The sequence below is a fragment of the Geotrypetes seraphini genome, chromosome 3, assembly GCF_902459505.1.
Source record: "Geotrypetes seraphini chromosome 3, aGeoSer1.1, whole genome shotgun sequence".
Lineage (NCBI taxonomy): Eukaryota > Metazoa > Chordata > Amphibia > Gymnophiona > Dermophiidae > Geotrypetes > Geotrypetes seraphini.
The window spans coordinates 232871161-232893236 of NC_047086.1; the positions used below are offsets into that span (position 1 = coordinate 232871161).

Genomic DNA, 22076 nt, shown 5'->3' on the forward strand with positions numbered 1-22076 from the left:
GATAAAGACCCGAATGGTCCATCCAGTCTGCCCAACCTGATTTAATTTAAATTCCATTACATATTTAGATTCCATTTCTTTTTTTCAAAATTAGAGGGCATGTATTTAATGTATACTTTTTTCTCAGATAGCTTAGATTATTGTAAACATTCTTCATCCTGTTGAAGATTTCTTATGTTATAATCCCCCTTGAATTTTAACAAGATAATTAACTGGGCATTTAGGATCCAGCTAGCTACGTGGGTACTGGCACTGACAGCTGGCATCTGAATAGTTGTTAGTAGTGGCCTGAAGCTCATCATCCCTAAGAACATAAGAGCTGTCATACTGAGACAGCCCTCAAGCCCAGTATCCTGTTTCCAACAGTGGCCAACCCAGGTCACAAGTATCAGGCAAGATGCAAAGGAGCAAAACATATTTTATGCTACTTATCCTAGGATTAAGCAGTGGATTTTCCAACATCCGTCTTAATAATGGCTTATGACTTTTCTTTTAGGAAGCTATCCAAACCTTTTTTTTTTTAACTCTGATAAACAAATTGCTTTCACCACATTCTCTGGCAGCAAATTCCAGAGTTTAATTACACGTTGAGAAAAGAAATGTTGTCTCCTGCTTGTTTTAAATCTACTACTTTAGTAGCTTCATCGCATGCCCCTTAGTTCTAGTATTTTTGGAAATAGTGAACAAAAAATTCACATCTACTGGCTCCATGTACTCAATATATTATAGACCAATATCATATCTCCCCTGAGCTGTCTCTTTTCTAGACTGAAGAGCCCTAGCTGCTTTAGCCTTTCCTCATAGGGAAGTTGCCCCATCCCTTTGATCATTTATGTCACCCTTCTGTGTACCTTTTCTAATTCCACTAGATCTTTTTGAGATGTGGCAATTAGAATTGCACAGAATTGAGGTGTTGCTGCATCATGAAGCAATGCAAAGACATGGTAACCCTAGTGAAAGGGGATGGGACTTGACATACTGCCTTTCTGTGGTTACAAAACAGTTTACATAATACATGCATATACTTATTTTATACCAGGGGTAATGGAGAGTTAGATGACTTTTCCAGAGTCACAGAGGAGCGTATTGTATAAACAGCACCTTAAGTTAGACTCCTAACTTAATTGGCAAAGCCGTTAAAAAATCATTTAAAAAAATATAGGTGCCTACAAAAAATTGGTGTCTTCTTTGCATATACAGAATGGAATGTACAAGGTACAGGAATCTTTATTTAAAAAGCATACAAAATTGTAATTCTAAAAAAATGACTCTCATATACTTGGAATACGGACCCAACACGGTCTGTGTTTCAGAGAAGTATTTCTTCCTCAGGGGTCCAGGATATCCAATGTATCACATGTAGAGAGTGAATGTGGAAAACAATGTTGTGTTAAAATCATCAAAATTTTTGACTCGGAAGCAAGAAATTCTCCTCCTGAGCAAATGCACAGGGTGAGTACAGCTTTTTAAATAAAGATTCCCGTACCTTGTACATTCCATTATGCGGGTTTTTTTTTTTTTTCTTGTTTTTGGTGTCCCCCCTCCCTGCCACATCTCCAGCATTCATTCAGAACAGTAGGATATATAGCATGTAAACGTTCAGGCGTGTAGTACCATCTAGGCAAGATCTTATGTGCATTTTCTTGAACCGTGACGCACACAGAAGCCTTCTGCACCTCTGCACAAATTGTTTCCCATTGGTCCTCAGTAAAGCTAAGACCTAGATCTGTGTTTTTCAACCTTTTTACACCTATGGGTCAGCAGAAATAAAAGTATTATTTTATGGACCTGCATCGGTCCGCAGACTGGCGGTTGAAGAACACTGGGCTAAGTCGTGGGCCAGACCCTGCCCATCTCTACCCAATCTCCATCCCAGACCCTGCCCCCATAGTCCTAATTGTAACACTATTTTTTCCATTCATTTTTCATATATACACACAATATAATCTTATTAACAAAGCATCAATTTCGCCGCAGACCGGCAGTTGAAGAACACAGTTTTGGGCTTGCAAAAAATTTCTGTGGACCGGCACTGGTCCATGGACCGGTGGTTGAAGAACACTGACCTAGATCATCCTCCCATTTAGTCCTGAAAGAATAGTTTGGTTTATCCCAGCCCCTGAGATAAAGAGTAAAGAACAGAGATAGGTCTAGGAACCTTACTCAGCAATAACAATAAGTTGTCCACATATTCCCTGGTCTCTGGGGAAACTGCCAACCTGCCCTGGGCTCTCATATAATGGTGAAGCTGCATGTATTGTAAAGCGCCCCCAGATGGTATAGAGTATTTCTCCTGCAGTGTAGCAAAAGACAATAACCTGGCCCCCCTGTAGCGCATCCCTAAATACCCTAATTCCCATCTTTTCCCATTTAGCAAACACTCCCGAAGTTTGCCCTATCTTAGCATGCAAATTTGTGCATGCAGTTTATAGAATAGGGCCAGCTGCATGCACAGCTGAATATAATAATCAACTGTTGGATGATGAGAGGGGCTACACTAAACTAAACTAAACCTTAAGTTCATATACCTCATCCTCTCCACAGAAGTGGAGCTCGGCACGGTTTACAAGAACTTAAAATATAAGAAGAGAAAGGAAAAGGTTTACATGAGCTTATATATAGAATGGAAGATTAAGGGAGAAAATAGAATTACATGTTAGAGAAGAGCCAAGTTTTCAGTTGCTTGCGGAATAGTTGGAGAGAGCACAGGTTCCGCAACGGGATAGTAAGGTCGTTCCAGAGACCTGTGATTTTGAAGAGAAGAGATTTTCCCAATTTACCTGCATAGAGAATACCGCGTAGAGAGGGGAAGGATAGTTTATATCTTTGGGCGGGTCTGGTGGAGTCAGGACTCGAGGAGTTAAAGGATAATGGGATTAGGGGAGGAAGGATGCCGTGAATTATCTTAAAAGCCAGGCAGAAGCATTTGAAATGGATTCTGGAAATCACTGGGAGCCAGTGAAGATTGGACAGGAGTGGGGAGACATGGTCAGATTTGCGTTTTGCACTTCCATTCTGCGATTGCACCAACCCTAGGTCCTCCTTCCTGGGTTGGAATAGATAGATTTCCCACAACAAAGGCTCATGTGCTACCTACAGCTGACCTTATTTGGGGTTGGAAAATAGGTGCAAGCAGTGGCATAGCGAGGGTAAGTGGCACCCAAGGCATTGGCGCCCCTCTCCCGCCCTCTTCTCTGCCAGCCCCGCTCCTTCTGATCCCCCATGCCATTTCCTTTCCTTCCCTTCCCTTGTACCTTTTTCATTTTCCAGGCGAGAGCAACAGCACAGACTTGCTGCCCACATTGTGTTGGCTATCCCTCTGACATCACTTCCTAGATGCAGGGCCCAGAAGGGAGGCGACATCGACGCGGGTAGCAAGTTCATAAAGCTGCTTGTGCAGGACAAATGAAAGAGGTATGAGGGAAGGGAAGGGGTGCACACATGCGGTGAGGGGGTCAGGAAGGAGGGGGGCAGAGAGGAGGACAGGTGCCTGTACCCTTTACAAAGACCACATCCAGGCGGGACCTCCCCCGCACTCCCGTTACTATACCAGTGGGTACAAGCTTGGACGAAACAATTTTAACACACAGGAATTCTTTTGCATGTCTGAGCTACTGAACCAGCGGTAACTTATTATCCTGTGGTAGAAATAGCCCTGGTAAGCACCCTGGACACTTTGATAAATTTGTATAATAAGTCTAGAATGAAGATGAAAGACTCATTTTTGCATATGGCAGCTCAGCCTTTACTTCTGGTTTTGTGCAGAGATTATATTGTCAATTGAAAAAATGGCTAAGGGAGAGATAAATAGTATTTTTTGTATCTAATAGTCCTGAATGTGAAGAAATGTTATTTATTTTCATTTCTTTTCGTTCATATCCTGTAAGTTATGCAGATATCAGTAAAGTAGCCATTAATATGTGTGTTTTTAAATTATTTTTCCACTGGGTGCTGGTACTGCATATTATTCATCAGAGAGGATGTGGCAACTACAAGCTTGTCAACTTTGAAAAACACATCAGTAGCAGGGAAGTTGGGGTCTTCCTCCCTCCTGTACTGTGCTCCCTATAGGGGTCATTGTATGAAGCATTTACCACACATAAAGCATGTTTTCCATGTGGAAAATGGCTATTATGAAATTAAGCAGATGTGCACACATGCATGTATTAACCAGAGCACCTGCATCTTTATGTAAACCACAAATGCACATTCCTAGGGGTGGAATTTGGTGCAGTGGGATAGAGTTACGAGCCATACAAATACCATATTTTGCCTCATATAGGCCGCCCCAGTGTATAGGCTGCAAAAAATGCCTATACATGTTTTAAAACTCTTAGATAAGCCACCCCATGTTACAAGCCATGGCTTATCTATGAGTTTTTAAAAATACATGGGGGCGGCCTATACATTCCTCCCTCCCGTATACATCTCCCCCCCCCCCCCCGGTAAATACCTTACCTCCGCCAGCTGCCTCCTGCAATGTCACGGTCACAGTGCAGGGCAGGAGTGATCTTTTCAGCGTCCAGCCGCCCCGCACTGCTTCCTCAATGCCTGTGTTAGTTCTCGCAGGACTTGTACCACGGGAACTGACACAGGCATTGAGAAAACAGCAAGGGATGGCTGGACACTGAAAAGATCGCTCCTGCCCTGCACCGCAGCCGCAACATTGCAGGAGGCAGGAGGCCAGAAAGGAACCTACATTATTAAAAAAGGTAAGGGGAGATCTACTAATAGGGCGGCTTATCTACAATGTCGTTAGATAGGCCGCCCCATATAAGGAAGCTGCACCCACTGTTTGGACTGCAAAACCCATATATTGGCCAAGGCCTATACATGGGAAATACGGTAATTATAAAACCATGATAATTGTATAAAATTCCATGGTGGAACGTGCACACACATAAATGTAGAAAACACTACTATATTAATGTAGGGGAGGATATGCAATAGCAATCAATACAAAACAATTCCACTATCCACTTTTAGAAAGAAAAAGCCTCAGGTTATGATGAGCTGTATTACTTTGCAGTTCTATTCTTCAACACCATAGTCATAAAAAACCTCTGGACACTTATGTTGACTGATTACAATCATTCACAAACATTGGTGAGCGCAACATGAATATTATAATCCTCCTGACGTGGGGTTTCATGACTCAAATGCAACATTCAACTGTTCAACATGGTGCCTCGGGGGAGTGGGTAAATGCCAAGGCGCCACATTGAACAGCTGACATTTGTAAAGAAGAAGCAACAACGTTACACTGGTATCCCCGGTGCCCTGAAAAAGCGCAAATATTCAGTACGAGATGGCTGTTGAATATTAGTGGTTAGTGGCTGATAGCTGGCTGTGTTGCTCGATTTAGCCAGCTATCTGTGAAATTCAGATCGCTGGCTGGCTATGTCGAGCGGCCAAATCAAGCCACTTAAATAGCTGGTCTGTCTTTGGCCGCTATAAACCTAGCTGGCCAGCACTGAATATTTGCATGGCCGGCTAAGTTTTTAGTGGCCAAAAATAGAGCAGATATTCAATGCCGGTCACTAGAAATAGCCCAGCATTGAATATCGGAGCTGAGAGCCCACTGTGGGATTCAGCCTGGCTGACTCCTGTGGTCTGACTATCAGGCTCATTGTTATTTAATGTACTTTACACTGGCTTCAGTGAGTTCCACTCCAAATGCCTGCAATAAATTACCGGTACATGGTAAAAATATTCAGTTTTTGGTGGTCAGTGTGCTTTGAAATGCTGGCTGCTGCAGAGTGATCTGATTTTCAGTGCTGGTCCATATTGTGTTATATCTAAATATCTGAGTCTTTGGCAGATGCTAGAGGTGATCTGGGTACAGCTGCTATTCAGTACCAGCACCTGGATGGCTGGCTGGGCAGATTAGCCCTTCTGTTTACATAACCTGGGCATCAGCACTGCATGTCAGCAATGCCCAGATCACTTTTGGCTCCACTTTTGCTCAGCCTCGGACCACCCTGTCACTAATCAGATAGTGCAAGGACAGTCTGTGGAGATATCCATTAGCAATTTCTGGTTACCAACAAGTGCCACTGAATATCTGCGGTGGAACCAGTGAGTGGAGGTTAACCAGGTAGGGGCTGCTCCTACCTGCTTAACTGTTACTGAAAGCTATATATGAATTTTGATGCTGCCTCTTTCGGGCACTAATTCATCTGAAGGTAGGGATTACCCTCAGTATGTATTATATGTAGCATTATATATATATATATATATATATATATATATATATATATATATAATACTACATATAATATATATATATACATATATATACATATATGTAGTATGTATGTATTAGTATGTATTATATGTGGTATGTATAATTCTGAGCAGAGGTCAGTTGAATATTCCATATAAGGGAAATTTATTTCCTTTTTTCTGAAAAAATGCTGTGCCTCCGAATCATGCTTTCTGCTATGTGGTCCGGTTAATTTTATTCAACCAAGCCTTTAGAATTTTGTGTCCTAAGGTTTCCTAGGTTATGAACTTGAGTGAATCAATTTCTTACTGAATAATCATCTTATTTAACTTTGCATAGATATTCATTTGTGCACACTAGAAGGGATCCTTCAAATCCAATCAATTGCATATTGATGTCTTTTAAAATTGAATGCATTGGCTCTTCTCCATGCTTTTATCCTGAGGATCTTTAGAACATTGTGGTAATCACACTTGTAGAACAAAGGTTAGATTGCTAGCAACTGTGTCCAAAAGTAAAACTATGCCCTTAAGACACCGTCCCCTGATATTCAGACTGTGGGAGATCACTGGCGATCTCCCGCATTATGCCGCGATACTGGAAATTCAATGACAGCGCCCTATGAGGCAAATGCATTGCATTTCTGGTCTATTTTCAGCCACCTGAGACATAGCCGGCGGTGCCAATATTCACCATCTAGCTGACTAAGCTTTAGCGGCCAAAGATAGACTGCCCCTTTTGGGTGGCTTTATTTGACCACCAAACATAGCCGGCTAGTTGCTGAATATTGACGGTGTCCGATTATGTCACGCTACATAGCCAGTCACTGGCTAATCCGCTAAACCAGATATTCAGCAGGAGATACTGTCTATCTCCCGGTGAATATCACCAGATAGCCGACTATATGCTATTTAGCCGACCGGGGACTATTGTCGGCTGGCTAAATAGCGCTGAATATCTGCCTCAGTATATTTATTAGGTAAAAAAACAAACCGAGAAGGTGACTGGTTGATGCTCGATCTCCTTTATTAGATAATATGACACTGACTCGACACGATTGTGTTGCGGTCCAAAAGGGCCTGCCTCAGGAGTCTAAAATATGAAGTATATGTAGAAAAATCATAAATATCCACTTACATTTTAAAAAATATAACATGTAAACTATAAACCATAAAAATAAAACAATGCCTTGAATTGGGAAGGAGATATCTCCTGTTTTCTCTGATCGGTATACAGTATTTCATTTTTAAAACTTTTTTATTGAATTTTTCAAAAAATCATACAAACAGGAAAAGAAATAACAGGTCATGGAACATATGCATACTTGAATGTACTTAGTAGTTGTGACCAAAGATCAGTATATTTATTAAACATTTTCTAATAGGTGGGGTGTTTTTTTGTTTTTTTTTTACAATGCTTACTATACATTTCCCACTTTTAATTTAGAGAAACTATGACAGACCTTGAAGGTGGCAGACCTGAGCCAACAATATTAAGTAAGTGATTTCTGCTTTATGCTTGCAGGCTTGTTCTCCTGGGTTCTATCGTTCACCTGTTGTAACCCCTGTAAGGAGACCCGGTCCGTCCCTGGGTACCTGTGTTCCGTGTCAATGCCATGGACATAGCAGGTTCTGTGACCCTGACACCTCTGTCTGTCAGGTGAGTGCTCTTTAAGCTGTTAAACTGCTGGCTGTCACTGCAACGTAGAATCTGATCCTTAATCTCAGAAGCAAAAGAGGGTTTGGCCTTGTCTAGTAAGTGGCTAAGAGATTTAGTATAGGTCACTTTAGGAATGATCCTATTTCCCTGAAAGTGAGCCATGAGCCAGTGTGCAGTAGGGTGTTGGGGACACTGTGGAAGTGGTTTTGGAAAGGCTTTTCCATCTGCTAGGCTTCTTTTAAACATGGAAAGAGGACTTTTCTGAAACTGTATCTCTTTCCTACTATCATTTGGGGGGGGGGTTTTGGCAAATAATTTTTATTGAGAAAGCAGTCAATACAAACAATAAACACTAGTCAGGAAACAACATGACTTGTACAGCAAAGGAGCAGAGCAGAATTGTGAACAAATTCACAGCAACAGGGAAAGTGCAAACAGAATGCCTCCATATCAAAAATACAGGAACAGTCTATGAGGGAGGGAAAACCCCTCCAAAAACGGATTATAGAAGGTGTAGAAGGAAGTCAACCTCCTGAAGTTAAACTGTTATGCTGTGTTTTTTTCACAATCGGTGGTATATCAAGCTAAGTAAACCACAAACTATAATCATAAACCATGAAATGAAAACAAGCAAAAAAAACCCCAAAAACCCACACATAATGTGTGTTTTTTTTCCCTTTGCCAACATTAGCGTACTCTATTTGCAAAGAGGGTGCACTTTTTCAGAGTGCTCTCTCTTTCCTGATAGTCCTTGCATGTGTGAACCATTGTGCTTGCATGAATTAGGGCTAGATTCACTAAGCAAATCGATCGTGTACCAATCGGTTTGTGAGCCCTTTGCGACCCGATTTCCCTTCGACCCGATTCACTAACCCCTGTCCCAATCATCCTCCGATCCGCACATGCAAATGAGGGGGAACGACATTCAAATGCAGACAGGAAGCGATTCATTAAAATAAAAAAAGCAACACCGACTGGGCTGGCCGATCCAAAATAAGCAACTGCTGAGGACCAGTCGCTGAGATCCTTTCCGACTGCCCTGCCTTCTGCCGCCCTGCTCTCTGCCCTGATTCTCTGCCCCAATCTGCTGCCCTGTCTCAGCCCCGATCTCCTGCCTGCCCTGATCTCCTGCCGTCTCCTGCCTACCCCGATCTCATGCTCTGCCCCAAATCTCTCCTGCCTGCCGCCCCGACTCGCTGCCCTGCTCTCACCCCGAATCTCCCCTGCCCTTCCCCGCACTACCAGCCCGTGGTTTTAACCTGCGGGTTTAAAGCGAGTTAAAACCACGGGCTTCCTGGGCTAGTAAAAGTTTTTTTTTAAAAAAAGTTGCAGCTCTAGACGGCTCTTAGACACATGCTCAGACCATCTACAGATGATCTGCGCATGCATTGGGATCGCACACTAGCGATCCGTGCGGTCAGAGGGGGGAGTTCCTCCCATCACCCTCATTTTAATTTTTTTGTTTTATAAATTGGTCGAGCCTGCACGGATTGGCCACAGATCGGGCACGCAAAGGAGCTTAGTGCCCTCTTTGGAAATGCACAAATTAATTGTTTAACAAGCCAATCATCACTGATAATTGGCAGTTAAACCTAATGGTGCTAATTGGAATTAATTAGAAGCAATGCGCTCAACTTTGTAGGTGCATTCTATAAAGTAGTGCACGTCACTTCTAGGGCATAAGTCTCAAAAGAGAGCATAGCCAGGGGTGGAACATAGGCAGATTGTGGGCATTCCTAATAGTTATAGAATTTACCCAAGCTGCGCACAACTTAAGCATAGTTATTTAGGCCTGTTTTTCTTTGACATAAATGGATGCACTTAAATGTTATGCTGTGTTCAGATGCTCAGCATGATTCTATATACAGTATAGTGGGAGTCTTTTATAGAATCAAGCTAAGCACCTTTCTGATCCGTGCCAATTTTGTTGGCACCTTATATAGTATTTGGGGGTTAGGGGACATTTCTGCAAAGTTGCGTCTAGAAATAGATGCAAATACATTGGCAGGTGCCTGGTCGCATTGGTCTATAATGCAACACCTAAGTGCTATAGCCGCTAACTTGCAAGGGAACGTACATATGGACAGAGCATGGAGGCCATGGGCATGTATCCAATTTACACTCATAACTTGCAGAATACCATGAACTACATACATCACTTGGCACACCAAGACATGCCAACTTATTCATGGTATAAAAGGGCACATCTATAAATGGGTGCAACAGCGCTGACCTTACGCTAGTATTCTTTAACAGAATCTTAGTGCCAATATGCCATTGCAGAATTGGTGCTCAGTGTCCGGCATTGGGGCATCTAGACTGAGGCACCACTTTATAGAATTGTCCTTTTAGTGTGTAAGTACAAGGGGTGCATACACATGAATGGTGCATGGCTGGGACTCCCAGTTACATGCGTACCTTATAGAATACTGTAAGCTACATGTGAAAGGGTCACATTTAGGCACAAATGGTTATCTGTGCTCTTCTCTTGCACTGCCAACTCCAGACTCTGTCCTTTCTGCCTTGCTCCTTCGTATGCTTGGAACAAGCTGCCCAAATCCCTATGGCGGGCTCCGTCTCTGGTTGTGTTCAAGGCCCGGTTAAAAGCCCACCTCTTTGAGAGTGCTTTCAACTCCTAACTCCTTTCACCTTGGGTTCTGCATCCCCAACCCTGTATGTCATATCTGTTGGTCCAAGTTAGATTGTAAGCTCTTCTGAGCAGGGATTGTCTATAAATGCCAGGATCTGAACCAGGGAGAGTACAAACGAGGTCAGGGGGGCCCAATACACTGCTCTGATGATATCATGTCATCAGAGCAGTGGGACCCAAAGTAATTCACCTCCCCAGCTGCCTCAGAGTGCCAACCCCTCCCCCCCCAAATGTTCAACATTATGTCCCCTTTCTCTAAAACTCCCTCCCTCGGTTTACCTCCATTTACTTTGCAGCAGTCACTAGTCAAACAGGAAGATTATTCAAAGTTGATTAAACAGTCTTCAAGCTATTTACAGGTTGCATAGTGCAAGGCATACACTAGGGGGCAGATTCTCATAACTAAAATCTGCCTTTAATGTGCTCGCTAAAACGGTTCCAGTCAATTAAGTATGCATATATTTTAGCGATGGATTATCAAATGTCTTAGCGAGGCCTTTTCCGAGTTTTCTAGCAATCTCAGAAACTGCCATACAAATGTAGTACAAGGTCATTAATATTAAAATGATCACTCTGAACAATTCTCTATAATCGCCGAGTTATTCTTTAACCTCATTGTGCCACATTTGCAGCCAAAATTTACTGAAAGGTCTGAGCTGTTGTTGCCTTACTTTCTGATCAGTGCCTGAGTGCTGATTGGCTCAGGCACTGACAGGAAAGTAAGGTTTGACAGCTCCCCATGCAAATGAAAATAATAACAAAAATACAAAAATTGAAGATAGGCATAAGAGATGCCCACTCTCTCCTGCCACGTCACTGACACTAATATTCCTCTCCCCACACCCGCAGCGGGACAGATGCTCACTTATGCCCACTCTCTCGCCACCATGTAACCTCCTCCCCCCCCCCCGTGCCTCTGATAGAAACATAGAAACATAGAAGATGACGGCAGAAAAGGGCCACAGCCCATCAAGTCTGCCCACTCCAACAACCCTACCCCCTTGAATTTACCCCCCTAGAGATCCCACATGTGTATCCCATTTCCTTTTAAAATCCTTCACGCTGCTGGCCTGAATCACCTGAGGTGGAAGTTCATTCCAACAATCGACCACCCTTTCGGTGAAGAAGAACTTCCTGGTGTCGCCATGAAATTTCCCACCCCTGATTTTCAGCGGATGGCCTCCTGTGGCAGAGGGACCTTTAAAAAAGAAGATATCATCCTCCACCTCAATACGGCCGGTGATATATTTAAACGTCTCTATCATGTCTCCTCTCTCTCTACGTTCTTCGAGTGAATATAGCTGCAATTTATTCAGCCTTTCTTCATACGGGAGGTCTTTGAGTCCCGAGACCATTTTGGTGGCCATTCTTTGAACCGACTCAACTCTCAGCACATCCTTTTGGTAATGTGGCCTCCAGAATTGTACACAATACTCCAGATGAGGCCTCACCATGGATCTGTACAATGGCATTATAACTTCGGGCTTCCGGCTGATAAAACTTCTTCGGATGCAACCCATCATTTGTCTTGCCTTTGATGAAGCCTTCTCCACTTGATTGGCAGTCTTCATGTCTTTGCTAATGATCACCCCAAATCACGTTCCGCCTTGGTCCTAACTAAGGTTTCACCATTTAGTGTGTAAGTTTTGCATGGATTCCTGCTGCCGAGGTGCATGACCTTACATTTTCTAGCATTGAAGTTTAGCTGCCAAGTCGAGGACCAATGTTCCAATAGAAGTAGGTCCTGCGTCATACTGTCTGGTAAAGTGTTCTCACTTACTATGTTGCATAGTTTGGCATCATCGGCAAATAATGTGATTTTACTCTGAAGCCCCTGAGTCAGATCTCCCACAAATATGTTGAAGAGGATCAGGCCCAAGACCGAGCCCTAAGGCACTCCACTGATCACCTCCGACGTTTTTGAAGGGGCACCATTTACCACCACTCTCTGAAGTTTACTGTTTAGCCAATCACCGACCCATGTAGTTAACGTCTCTCCCAGTCCCATTGATTTCATCTTGTTCAATAGTCTGCGGTGCGGAACGCTATCAAAAGCTTTACTAAAGTCCAAGTAAACGACGTCTAGGGACTCACCCACATCCAGTTTCCTTGTTATCCAGTCAAAGAAACTAATTAGATTGGATTGGCAGGACCTGCCTTTGGTAAATCCATGTTGGCGGGGATCCCGTAGATTCTTCTCGTCTAGGATTGTATCTAATTTATGCTTAATTAGTGTTTCCATGAGTTTACTCACTATGGATGTGAGACTCACCGGTCTGTAATTCTCAGCCTCTGTCCTGCAGCCCTTTTTGTGGAGTGGGATTACATTGGCTGTTTTCCAGTCCAAGGGGACTTTTCCCGCCTTCAAGGAAAGATTGAAGAGCACAGACAATGGCTCTGCCAGGACATCACACAGCTCTCTAAGCACCCTGGGGTGTAGATTGTCTGGTCCCATGGCTTTGTTCACTTTGAGTCTTGATAGTTCGCAGTAGACGCTGCTGGCTGTAAACTCGAAATTCCAGAACGGGTCATCTGAGCTATGCCTTGCTTGCAACTGTGGACCGGACCCTGGCGTCTCGCAGGTAAAGACTGAGCAGAAGTATTCGTTTAGTAGTTCGGCTTTATCGGAATATGATTCTGCATAAGTCCCGTCTGCTTTCCTAAGGCGTACTATCCCATTTGTGTTTCTTTTCCTATCACTGATGTACCTGAAGAAGGATTTATCCCTTTTCTTAATGTCCTTTGCTAGATTCTCTTCTATCCGAAGCTTGGCCTCTCTGATTGCCGTTTTGACAGCTTTGGACTTGGCCAGATAGTCTTCTTTTACTGCTCCTCTTCCTGAATGTTTGTAGGAAACAAATGCTTTTTTCTTTTTCTTAACGAGGTCCGAGATTTCTGTAGTGAACCACTGGGGTCTGTTATTCCTCCGTCGTTTGCTTGTTGTTTTTATATAGCGATTTATTGCTTCATGTAGGGTAGATTTCAGGTTTGCCCACATAGCCTCTACATTATTGGTTTCGGCATGGTCTTGCAGTGCCCGATGGACGAAGTCTCCCATGCGTTTGAAGTCAGTGCCACGAAAATTTAGGACCTTTGTTGTTGTGGTCGATCTGGAGAAACCCTTCCGAAGGTTGAACCAAACCATGTTATGGTCGCTGGAGGCCAGCGTATCACCTACCGAAACTTTCGATACGCTGTCTCCGTTGGTGAGTACCAGGTCTAGTAACGCCTGGTCCCTAGTGGGCTGCAATACCAATTGTTTGAGCTGTGCACCCTTTATGGAGGTTAACAACCTTCTGCTGCCGCTAGTTTGTGCGGTAAGTGCATTCCAATCTGTATCGGGCATATTAAAATCCCCTAACAGTACTGTGTCCCCACGCAAGGTGATTTTTTCAATGTCTTCGATTAATTCCATATCCTTGTCTACCTGTTGTCTTGGAGGTCTGTAAATCACACCAAGATACAGGCATTTTTCATTTCCTCTAGCCAGGTTCACCCAGAAGGATTCCCCAGTATACTTGACATCTGTGATTATGGTAGTTTTGATGTCTTCTCTAGTGTATAGAGCTACCCCTCCTCCTAACTTGCCCTCCCTGTCTCGACGGAGTAAGTTGTAACCCGGTATAACCATATCCCACCCGTGTGAGTCCGTGAACCAAGTTTCGGATATCACCACTACGTCTAGGTCGGCGTTCATTATTTCCGTCTCTAAATCTAGAATTTTATTGCCCAAACTGTGTGCATTGACGTACATAGCTCTCCATACCTTATGTTTGCTAAGTCCCTGTACAGAGTTTCCCGCCTGAGTTAGTGTGACCCCTGATGTATTGTTTACAGTGTGTGCACTTACCTCAGACTCAGAGTGGCGACTCACCTCCTCAGGATAGTTACTTACTGCTCCAGAGAATGAATGGATACCCTCCCCCAACTTACCTAGTTTAAAGCCCTTCGAAGTAGGCGAGCTAGTCGACGTCCGAAGATGTTCTTACCTCTTCTGGTCAGGTGGAGTCCGTCTGGTCCCTGAAGTCCCTGCAGTGCCTCTCCATGGTCCAGAAATCCAAAGTTCATCTCCCTGCACCATCCATGTAGCCACTCGTTAGTCCTCTGGATACGCTCCTCCCGGGCTCTACCCTTACCTCTTACCGGGAGGATTGATGAGAAGACCACCTGCGCTCCCAACTGCCTCAGCTTCTCACCCAGGGCTCCAAAGTCTTTGGGTATGGTCTCCGGGGTGTTCCTGGCAGTGTCATTTGTCCCAACGTGGATGAGAAGCATGGGGAAGTGGTCCTGTGGTTTGAGAAGTCTATCTAGACAGGTGGTGACATCTCGGATTTTGGCCCCAGGCAGACAGCAAACCTCCCTTGATTGTATATCCGGTCTGCAAATTGGTCCCTCGGTGCCCCTTAACATGGAATCCCCAATGACCACCACCCTGCGTTTCTTTGAGGGGAGCTGTTCAGTCGTCCCTGGGACTGGGGTCATGTGTTGGACGTCTTCCTGTTCCTCAACTGCAAACCCTTCCTGTAAAATCTGGAATCTGTTTCTCAGGGCAATTTGTGGGGTCGATGTAAAACTGCCCTGTTTGAGAGAAAAGGAAGAAGATGAAGAAGAAACTGAGAAAGGGGGGGGTCTCCTGTGCTTGCCTGTGGAGGAGGTTACCAGCTGCCAGGAGTCAGCGTCCCCAGCCATTTCCTGTACCCCAGTCGTTGGTCTCAAGGCTGAGGGTTTGGGTGTCACAAGGATGGATTTGTCCATCCTCGTGACCCCTGCCCTCGATGACCCCTCCACATTACCTTACTTAAATGGTTGTCCAGAGGGATGCCTACTCCCTCTGGCCAGCAGGCCCATCTCTTCAAAATGGTGGGCCATCCCTTCCCCAATGCATCCTGGAATGCAACAGAGAGGGGTCTGAGGCTCTGATTGGCCCAGACACCTAAGGCCTGTCCCATAGGAGGAGGTCTTAAACAACCAGCTGGAAGTTACTTCGGAAGGAGGAACTCGGCGGCAAGAAGGTTCCAACAGAGCAGCCCTGCATGCAGGAAGCTTCTAAGAGGTGCGAAGGGGCCGACCAAGGAGAGTCACAGGCTTGTTAGGGGTTTCTTACCACCAGTGATTGGAAGGGAGGGAGGATTGGGGCTGTTGGACCCGCAATAGGGAGGGAGGTGAGCTGTTGGGGGGGGGGCTGCTGCAGCACCCACAGTTGCGAGAGGGGGCTGCTGGTTGTGCCATCACGAAGAGGGCTGCTGACCAGGAGAGGTGGGAAGTGAGGCAACTCACGGCAGATAACTTTACTATGGGGACAAGGCCATTCACTGCTCCACAGAGTGGTGAATGGCCTTGTCCCCGTACCCGTGGCAACCAGTCTTTTCCCCTCCATTCCTGCAGGATACCCATGGCTATCTGCAGCTAGCTGTGGGTAAGAGTCACCGTTTCATTCTTTAGTACTGAGACTGTAGCTTTAACCATTCCACCATACCTTCATTTGCACTTCTTTTAAGGAAATTCTGACATCTGTAATCCTAATGACTTGCAGGTTGCATTTTGAAGCTATAAAGTTATGCATTAAGGAAAGTGTGAAACTATTGGCAGAGTTAGATAAAGCAACGAAAGATATTTTTAAAATCCAGTCTTCCATCCTTGATCCCTTATTCTAGCCCTAGGAATCAATCCCATTAAGAACAAAAAGAATTTTGCTGGGAAATCGTAAAGAACTCCATCCTTTCACAGATATATATTTAAAACCACTTCCTCTAATTCTCTTTGTCCTTTCACTCTTTCTTAATCCCAGGCATGCCAACACAACACAGCTGGAAACCACTGTGAAAGATGTGCCCCTGGATTCTATGGGATTATCAGTGGATTTCCTGGTGACTGCCGGCCCTGTTCTTGCCCCCTTTCCATTCCTAGCAACAAGTAAGTGCTTAACAGCATGTTTTTGGTTTTTTTTTTTAAATCATTTTTATTATTGAGGTCAACCAGAGAAACGAGTGGAATGCAGTAGGATCAGATGTAAACAGATGCATCTGTGAACGATGCATGTTACTGTTCTCTTCAGTCAGTAACTTCATTTTTAAAGTTTATCATTTTTATTATTGAGGTCAACCAGAGAAACGAGTGGAATGCAGTAGGATCAGATGTAAACAGATGCATCTGTGAACGATGCATGTTACTGTTCTCTTCAGTCAGTAAATTCATTTTTAAAGTTTATCAAACATTTAAATGGTTGCAGTTGAAAGCAGGATATTCAGAAAGGGCTCCCTGAATGGCGGAATTAAAAAGATCAGTATAGTTTGCCGGTCCTATGTTTCCAGATAGATTTCCTAGGACATCAGGCTGCCCAGTGGTATAAATTAATATCTGAATTTGTGAACAGAAAGCCAAAAACTAGTCTTAAAGACATTTGGAGCATGAGACAAAGCAGCAGATTTCTGCGTCTCAATGGCCACAAATTTGGAATTGGAGAATGAGATGTACAGCTTCAGCATCTATGAGACAGACTTGGTTTTTCTTGTTGCATAGATCTTTTCGGACCCCTGTTAGGTTACAAAGGTTAGACAGTTCTAAATCTAATAGATGCTGGCACTGTCATCTTGATGTAGGGACATTGGATCATTTTCTCTATCATTGTCCCTTGATACTCAAATTCTGGAAATCCATTTGGGGTCAAATTATCACAATATTGGATGTTCCACTAGTATTATCATATAATATAGTATTTTATTTGGAACGATTTTATTACCCAAAAAATCAATTAATGCAAATCGAAACAAATTGTTCCTCATCATGACAGGAGAAGCCATGAAATTGATAATGAAAAACTGGAAAAGTTGGGATAACTTAAATTATAGTTTCTGGTGGGAATCCCTATGCCAGATTTATAAGTTTGAAAATATTAATTCTTTACAGTTGGGACATGGTAAATTTAAGGAAATTTGGGGCCCACTAACAAAATATTGTAAGATATGACTATGAACTATTATCATTATTATTACTACTATTATTTCCCTTTGTTTCATGAATGAACATCATACATATCAAGGTGGGAGGGGTGGGTGGGTTCGGGAGATAAAACAGTTATATATTTTATTGATGGAATAGAGTGCAATATGGTACGTTACTTGAATGTTCATGTGTTTGCACTTTGTATTTGATATAAAAAAAAAAAGTTTATCAACGCAGCTTTGTGGTTATATGAAAGGACCTGTCATAAACTGGTTGTAAAATTATACTGCGTTCCATTATGCTAAACACTGTCCGTTTTACTAGCATACTAGGTTAAACCTGCCAATTAGAAATGTGCTCTTTCATTCAATAGTAGTGACTGAACTAATAACAGGTAGACAATTTGATATGCAACATATTGAAGGTATGAAGGACAGCCCTATGCAGTAAATGAAAGCTCTGCTCTCCATGCTTCCTTTTCTTTGGACATTAATTGCAATTGAATGACTGTACTGAATAATGAACCTGCCAGAATGAGGAAAAGAATAATAAATGTATTTTAGTAGGTTGAATTAGACAACATGTCAAGTACAATGAAGCATCCAATAAGCAATGATTTTTTTTTTTGTCTTGAGCTTATGCCATAAATATACTCAATGTATGGCGCCCTCTTGCTGCATTCAATTCGTTTCACTGGTTTACTGCTTTCTGTGATTTTTACACTACTTCCTTGATTGAATGTTGGTGCTTATGAATAGCGATTTTGAGCAGAACATATTTTACTTAGAGATTAATTTGGAAAGTTTTGCAAGTCATAAAGTCAAAGGTGCTTCTGAAAATAGAAAATAGACATTTCATCATTTTCTCTTTCATATCACTGGCAAGCATTCTGGGACTCACTTTGTCATTTAGGGCTCCTTTTACAAAGGCGCACTAGTGGTATAACGCGCATAATAGTGTGTGTGCTAAAACACCGGACATGCTAGCTGTTACCACCTCCTCTTGAGAAGGTGGTAGTTTTTGGCCAGCGCGAGGGTTAGCGCGTGATGAAAAGTCGCGCGCGTTAACCCCACTAGTACGCCTTTGTAAAAGGAGCCCTTAGTAGTTTTTCTGACATATCATGTATTGCAACTAGTTTGCTGGGAATGGTGTTATCAGCAGCCTCTGTAGAAGCTATGATTGGCACTGACCAATGAAACAGAATGCATTTCAACTACAGTGGTACCTTGGATTACGAGCATAATCCGTTCCAGGAGCATGCTCATAATCCAAAATGCTCATATATCAAAGCAAGTTTCCCCATAGGAAGTAAAGGAAACTTGCTTTGATATGTTCCTACCCCCCACCTTCCCCCCCCCCCGAGGCCAGCAGCGCTGCTCCCCCCCCCCACGAGAACCGGCATTGCTCCCCCCGAAGGCCCCCCCGCCAACCGGCACCCTCCCCCTCGTGATCCTGCACCCCCCGCCGCCATCGGGCACCCCCATGTCGCCATCGGGCCCCCCCCCCCTCCCGCCACCACCGGCATCCCCCCCGCCGCGACCTGAGATCCCCCAACCCACCCGAACCCTCTTCTTACTTCTAGTGTAGCCTCCGCATCAGCATCGGCTCCGGCACCAGCATGTCCTGTGCGTTAGTGCCGGTGCCCAAAAATCTGCTTCCTGTGCCAGGCCTTGAGCATGCCTTTCATAGGAGGAAAGTCTAAAAAGGTTAGGGCTCTTTAGCTTGGAAAAGAGATGGCTGAGGGGAGATATGAACGAAGTCTGCAAAATCCTAAGTGGTGTAGAACGGGTACAAATGGAACGATTTTTTACTGCATCAGGATTTACAAAGACTAGGGGGGCACTCAATGAAGTTACAGAGATATTTTTAAAACCAATAGGAGGAAATATTTTTTCACTCAGAAAATAGTTAAACTCTGGAATGCGTTGCCAGAGGATGTGGTAAGAGCGGTTAATGTAGCTGGTTTAAAAAAATGTTTGGACAAGTTCCTGGAGGAAAAGTCCATTAACTGCTATTGAGACATACATGGGAGAATCCACTGCTTGCCCTGGATCGGTGGCATGGAATGCTCCTACTGTATGGGTTTTCACTAGGTACTTGTAATTTGGATTGGCCTCTGTGAAAACGGGATACCAGGCTATTTTTAGCCCTAAGCTGACCCTCCCAAGAACCTCCCCCCCCCAAAAAAAATGCTTCTGATATGAAATTAACCCACAGTTTTTCAACACACACATTCACACATCTGAGCAACATCACATCTGTATATCCAAGTACCTTTGATTCAGAAATAATGAGACTCATAGGTAATTATCTCACATTTTTAAAGCTCACAATAAGTGTAACATATAATACAATCATTTATACTTTAACATCACTTAATATAGCATCAAATTCTAACTTGCATCAAATAACCCCCCTCCCTTATATCCAACAGTTATTCATAAGCAAAAGAAATCATGAAATATTCCCACTCCTCACCCCACCCTGTATGAAAAAAGGGTGAAAAAAATGTTTATTCTATGCAGTTATTTCAATCTTTACCGTATCTTGTTAATGGCACCCAAATAACCTGAAATTTTTTAAAATTTCCCTGCTGCATGGCAATTATCTTTTCCATTTTGAATATGTGACACAAAGAGTCCCACCAAAAGCAGTAAGTCAACCTCTCCCAATTTTTCCAGTTATTCGTAATCTGTTGTATGACAACCCCTGTCATAATGAGTAGAAGCTTATTGTTATTAGAGGATATTTGGCTTTTAGCTCTCATTGACATACCAAACAATACAATTCTAAGAAATTCTCTGGTGCAGAGCTGTTTCCAGTCAGTGTTCTTGATATACTAGCAGGCTCTGTGTGAGGTAAAAAAAAAAAAAAGAATTCTAAGTCAAGAGATTACTCTTAAGGTTTTAGACCTTCAATTCTCAAAAAAAACATTTAGCTTTCAAAAAATAGTTTCAAATTCTTAAAGCTTCACACAACTTTGTATAATGGTTAAGGTCTTAGCAGATTAGTAATCAGAAAAGACTGCAGGAATGCACTCCAGCACTGTAGCAGAAAACAGCTGAATACTAAATTAAATACAAAATATTTGCTTTAAACACCAATAATATTAGGCAATCTGAGTTGAATCAGTGGTCTTACATAGTGAAGGGATTAAACCTCTTTATTTCCCAGTACTTAACACTTCTTTTTACCAATAGGAGTCACAAAAATCCAGTTTAAATTCTTTTTTTTCCAATTCTTTATTCATTTTCAAATTTACAATAAGTGTAACAATATATTCAAACAAATTAACAATAATTATATCATTTAATAATCATTAATGGTACAAATGATATGTTCTTAACTCCCACCCTTCCTATCCTTTCTTATCATATAATCAATACCTTATACAATATGTAACATAAATTTACCCTTCCCTCCCCCCTCACAATCAAACTTGTAAATTTAAGGGAAAATAAATAAATAAATAAAATACCATCTAATCGGTACAATACTTTGTAAATGGCTCCCACACATCCTGAAATTTCTTGAAAGAACCACTCTGTATTGCTATAAATCTCTCCATTTTATAATCCAAACATAAGGAATTCCACCAGAAATTATAATTTAATCTACTCCAATTTTTCCAATTATATGTAATTTATTAAATAGCAACCCCAGTCATTATAAGTAATAATTTGTTATTATTTGTAGAAATTGGACTTTTTGCTCTCATTGCCATACCAAACAGCACAGTATCATATGATAATGCCACTAGGTTGTCTAATAAACAATTAATTTGGTCCCAAATTGATATCCAAAAATTCATAATAAATGGTCAATAGAATAATAAATGATCTAAAGTCCCTGCTTCGAGATGACAATGCCAACATCTATTAGACTTAGAGCTATCCAATTTTTGTAAACAAACAGGGGTTCACAATGCTCTATGCAACAGAAAAAACCAAGTTTGTCTCATAGATGCCGACACTGTACATCTCATCGTCCAAGACCAAATTCGTGGCCATTGAGATGCAGTAATCTGATGCTTAATCTCAATGCTCCAAATGTCTCTCAGACCAGTGTTTGGTTTCTTTTTAATAAGTCCAGCCAGTTTAAATTCTTATGTTGGTTTTTACCGCAGGCCGGTGAGGTAAATGCTCTAACGCGCATAGGAGACAACCCAAAGGAACTGGAATGATGAGAGCTTTTGATACTGTGTCAATGAAAGTAATGATATTTCAGTAAATGTTTTGTCTTTCTTTAATAGTTTTAGCCCTACGTGTGCCATGGAAGGAAGAAATGATTATCGCTGTACAGCTTGCCCACCTGGATATGAGGGGCAGTATTGTGAAAGGTAAAAGCACCCAATTAAACAAATAACTGGTAGAGTTAAGAATGTGAAATGCTAATGAAACATAAATTAACTGTTATTTTGGTCTATTACTAATAGACTATAGACTGCTTTATTTTGATGTTTTTTTTTTTTTTAATTTTCTCATTTTGGGCAGACAAAAAAGTCTGTGGGACTTTTTTTTTTTTTACCAGTCTGTTATTCAGTTAGTACACAAATGAGTAATTTTTCTGTAGAAGAAAACAAACAAACAAACAAAAATT

At 42.5% G+C, this 22076-nt stretch overlaps 1 protein-coding gene across 10 annotated transcripts in view; it reads left to right on the forward strand.

Moving 5' to 3' along the window:
* Positions 1-22076, forward strand: part of LAMA2 (laminin subunit alpha 2) — a 1204230-nt gene that overhangs the window by 841657 nt on the left and 340497 nt on the right. For all 10 annotated transcript variants that reach the window (XM_033936921.1, XM_033936924.1, XM_033936922.1 and 7 more), the window contains 3 exons: positions 7751-7885; positions 16324-16448; positions 21730-21816. In XM_033936921.1, the coding sequence (XP_033792812.1) occupies positions 7751-7885; positions 16324-16448; positions 21730-21816 (347 nt within the window). The remainder of the gene's footprint in view (positions 1-7750; positions 7886-16323; positions 16449-21729; positions 21817-22076) is intronic.